The following is a 4,899-nucleotide window of genomic DNA, read 5'->3' as shown; positions in this document are numbered from 1 at the left end:
GGAGGCAGAGGCAGGCGGATCTCTGTGAGTTCGAGACCAGCCTGGTCTACAAGAGCTAGTTCCAGGACAAGAACCAAAAGCTACGGAGAAACCCTGTCTCGAAAAAACAAAAACAAAAAACGTAGCTCCATTTAAATAGCTACTTTTCAATCATTTTCTCTAGAATTAATAGCTTAAAAATTAAGGCCTGAATAAACTCTACTTGAATAATAGATGTTCCTCAAAAATGGTTGCTTACAGTCTCAAATATTGGCTCTGAAAATTCATAGAAAGGTAAGATAGCGAAAATCTGCCATATTTCCATTTATTCTCTATAAAATATAGGGAGTTACTAGGAAGCATGTACAAGAAAATATACGGAAAAATAATAAATATTTTTCCCAATTCCATCAAGATATGACCATATGAAACTTTACCAATCTTAAAAACAATTACATGAAAAGGCTATGATGTTTCTTTCATAAATAAATAAATCAAGTACTTCCTATCTTTTAGATAAAGAGAATTTAAAATTAGGTTACATTTGCATGCGATCGTTAAAGTCAAATGGTTAGATTTGAGTAATTTCCTTGAGAATGAGAATAAATTATTTAATAACGTTAAATGTTAAATGCATGACCACGTGAAACAAGTTGTTGTTGTTTAAGCACAGGATACTGCTACGTAGCTCAGGCTGTACTCAGATTTGCTGTACAGTCCAGACTGCATGCAGCCTCACAATCCCCCTGCCGTAGCTTCCCAAGTGTGGGAATTATAGTTGTGTACTCCACCAGATTCTTAAACTGAAACACATAAAAGTCTACATAACAGTAACATACTCCGGTCTGAAATTTATACTTTACTACTGTGAAAATCGGCCTTGCCATGTCTTGCTTTGTTTCCGTTCTTCGTCATAGGCACATCTACATATATATGAATACGTCCCCATGCAGATCAGCAAACTAATCAATGGTATCACGATAGTGTCGCCTAGCTAGACAAGCAGCATCCATCAGGTCTGGAGGATCCTGAAGAGGGGCTCCTCGCTCAGGGTAAACTTTAGAGCCCACCTTCAATGCTACCACATAAAAGTGTGGAGATTTCGGGGCTTTGCTGAGGCCTGTTCTGGGAAAGCTATTCCACCTGATGATAAGTCTTCAGTTTCTACCTCTGACCAGGGTTAGAGCCGTGATCGTCTGACCGGCCCTAAAGATTAGAGCGCTATGTACTATTATCTCCTCTTTAATACAACTGGGCCTAGAGTTGCAATCCCTGTGTTGAATCTTAAGTTGTATTATTGAGACACAGGGACGCTCAGACACTGACATCACATCATGGTACATCCCTAAGACCGTCTTCCTGTACCACGAGCATCTGTGTCCTACAGACGGGCCCCTCACTAACCGCATTGTCGTGTATCAGCAGGTTCACGGTGAGGCAGAAGGAGAACAGCATCTTGTCCTTCTCAAAGAGCGAGCGGCAGATGTTGACGTAGAGCGAGTACGTGAAGTGATCCTTCAGGATCTGAAGCCTGAGGACCAACACAGGAGGGGGGGGAGCAGAAACGTGTTCACCACGAGGGAAATGCTAAGACCATACAGTACAGACTGTTAGACGTCTGTTCTCATCCAAACAGTCAAAGGCCTTCACTCCATACCATCATAACCTGTCAGAATGGCTAAGATCAAAAACACTGATGACAGCTTATGCTGGAGAGGAAGTGGGGTAAAGAGAACACTCCTCCATTGCTGGTGGGAGTGCAAACTTGGACAGCCACTTTGGAAACCAGTATGGTGGTTTCTCAGAAAACTGGATTATCGATCTACCTTGAGACCCAGCTATACCACTCTTGGGCATATACCCAAAGGATGTCCTAACATACCACAAGGACAATTGCTCAACTGTGTTCATAGCAGCATTATTCATAATAGCCAGAACCTGGAAGCAACCTAGATGCCCCTCACCTGAAGAACGGCTACAGAAAATGTGGTCCACTTACGCAATGGAGTATTAGTCAGCTGTTTACAACAATGGCAGCACGAAATTTTCAGGCAAGTGGACAGAATTAGAAAATAAAAATCATCCCCAGTGAGGTAATCCAGGCCCAAAAAGAAAAATATGGAATACACTTACTTATAAGTGGATATTAGATAATCATGCTACAATTCACAGACCCAGGGAGGCTCAGTAACAAGGAGGGAACAATGGGAGAACACAAGGAGCTAAGTAGGAGAGATCTTACAGACGGACTGGGGGCAGCGGGGATGAGAACATGAGGGGTTGGGTTGGGGTGGGTAGAGGGGGGAGAGTACTGAAAGAGATGACTGGATAGGGGGGGCATTTTGGAGTCAGGTAGAAACCTGGCACAAAGGAAACCCAGGAATCTACAGGGATGACCCCAGCTAAGACTCCCAGCAACAGTGGACATGTAGCCTGAACTGGCCATCTCCTGTCGCCTGGCAAGATTCCCAGCCGAGGGACTGGGACACCAACCCAGCCACCCAACCTTTCGCCTCCAATCTGTCCTGCCTATGGGATGTGCTGGGGTAAGGTTGGTGCAGAGATTGTGGGAGTGGCCAACCAATGACTGGTCCAGCCCACCCTGACACTGCTTGGAGGGCCAGGACCCAGAGGCTGGATGGCCCCGAGACCTAGGATGGATCCAAACATGACTGGAGGGAAAAGAATGTCAGTGTCACGAAGCCTAACAATATTGGGCTCTACTCATAGATTGGTGACTACGCCAACTGTCCTCAGAGAGCCTTCATCTGGTATCCGATGCGCAGCCAAACACTAGCCCGAGCTCAGGGAATCCTGCTGAAGGGAGGGAGAAAGATTGTACAAGAGCACCACAGGAAAACCCACAGAACCAACTAACCTGGGCTCACAGGCGCTCGCAGAGACTGAACCAACAATCAGGGAGCCTGCATGGGACCGACGTGGGCCCTTTACATATATGTGACACTTGTTTGACATATGTAAACACATGGTTTACTTGTGAGACTCCTCACAATGGAAGCAGGGCCTGTCCCTAACGCTTTGGTTGGCTTTTGGGACCCTATTCCTCATACTGGGTTGCCTTGCCCGGCCTTATTACAAGGAGAGGTACTTAGTCTTCCAGCAACTTGACGTCCCATGCTTTGTTGATACCCATGGGAGGCTGGTACCTCCCTGAACAGAATCAGAGGAGGAGTGGATGGGTGGGGAAGAAGAGAAGGAGGGAGGGATGCGAGGAGGAAGGGAGGGGAAACTGTGGTCAAGATGTAAAATAAATGCATTAATTAAAAAAAAAGTAGTTAGAACTTACTTTTATTATTATTATTATTATTATTATTATTATTATTATTTATTGCTGTTGTTGCTATTGCTGCTGCTTCTGCTGCTGTTGGTGTTGTTATTATTTATGTTTTTTCAAGCTTAGGTTTCTTTGTGTAGCCTGGGCTGTCCTGGAACTTGCTCTGTAGACTAGGCTGGCTTTGAACTCACAGAGATTGGCCTGCCTCTGACTCCTGAAAGCTGGAATTAAAGATGTGTGCCAGCACTGCCTGGCAGGACTTGCTTTAAGACCCAGGAATGTCTCGAATGTCTGCCAAGGCCCTGGAGGTTCCTCCTGTGAAACAAACCCAATACCTGTGGAAGGTCGGGGGCCTGGCTTCAGCAGGCAAAGTTGTCCCCTCTTATGTAAGTGTGAAGAGTTTGTTCTTTCTCCTGATAAAGTTAATTTCTAGCACAGATGGTCCCTCAGTTAGCAGAGTGGGGATGAACTAAGTGTGACTTTCTGCTCGGTTACGATCTCTCTGCAGATTGCCTGAGATGCGTAGCACACTCTGGTTCAATGCTGATTCAGTTTTTCAACGACTTTCTTTCTCTAATGCCTTTCTGGAGAGGGTGCCCGGGTTAGGAGAAGATTTAGATTTTAATTATCCTTCCCTAACAATAGACGCACAACGGAGAACTGTTTAAAGAGGGAAAGCGAAGAAAATGCTGCGCTGTACGAAATGATCGGCTCGCGTTCCACCGGTAAGGGGTTGGGTGCAGACCGCCGGCCCAGGAGAGCACATACACTGATTCTATTTAGACGAGCTTCTAAAACGGGAGAACTGATCTGCGGGCTGCAAGCTGGGCAGCAGCTGTCGTGGGGGAGGGAAGGAGATGAGAGGTGGCTTCCGGGATGCTGAGGATGCTCTCTGTCTCGGGCGGGGCACAGGGATGCTCCCTGATGAAAGCTCCCTCAGGAACGACTTGAATGCATCTTCTCTAGCCGTCTTTCTATACTTCTCATTTACAGCAGCCACACATACAGTTTCCCTTGCTTACAGATAAAAACATTTTAACTACAAGTCAAAAGCTGTGTTTGTTTTCTACATTGCTTTCCAAATCTCATATTAAGGAAAAAGGGATTTGATTTTCTTTGAATTTACTTCTACTGTGAAGAAACAAGCACCTTGGACAAGTTCTAATCTGGTATAATAAGGAAAGGTGAAATATAATAAAAGTGCTTGAAGCATGGAATCATTATAGCTTTTCAATCTTATACCAAATTAAAAAAAAAAGTTAATTTCAGGGGCGGTCAGAGAATTTTCTCCTCCCAGATTCCAGCAAATACCTAGACTTTGAACCACATAGACGATAACATTCTGATGGCCAGTTTAAACAAGAATGAGATTAGGAGCTGCAGCGAAAAGGAACACTAGGAGCCAGAGAGATGACTCCAGGTAGAACACACTTGCATGCAAGTCTAAGGACCTGAGTTTAGATCCCTAGAAGCCATCAAAGGTTGGATGTGGTAGCGCCTGACTATAAAATGGTAGGAAGAGACAGGGGAACCCTTGGGTAGTCAGCTAATCTGGAGTACACAGCACCGAGCCACAAATGAGACCTGGCCTTGAACAAGCACAAAGTGTGGACCAACCCCAAGGT

The 4,899-nt window shown here is 45.1% G+C and overlaps 1 protein-coding gene across 1 annotated transcript in view; it reads right to left on the bottom strand.

Annotated features, from left to right (window-relative positions):
• The window catches only part of Dnah7 (dynein axonemal heavy chain 7), a 195,148-nt gene that overhangs the window by 38,941 nt on the left and 151,308 nt on the right, over positions 1-4,899 (bottom strand). The window contains exon 52 of the mRNA XM_013353465.2: positions 1,384-1,510. Coding sequence (XP_013208919.1) covers positions 1,384-1,510 — 127 coding nt within the window. The remainder of the gene's footprint in view (positions 1-1,383; positions 1,511-4,899) is intronic.

The sequence above is a fragment of the Microtus ochrogaster genome, unplaced genomic scaffold (assembly GCF_000317375.1).
Source record: "Microtus ochrogaster isolate Prairie Vole_2 unplaced genomic scaffold, MicOch1.0 UNK8, whole genome shotgun sequence".
NCBI classification, from domain to species: Eukaryota; Metazoa; Chordata; class Mammalia; order Rodentia; family Cricetidae; genus Microtus; species Microtus ochrogaster.
The sequence above is the reverse complement of the archived record's forward strand: the minus strand, read 5'-3'. Positions and strand labels throughout refer to the sequence as shown.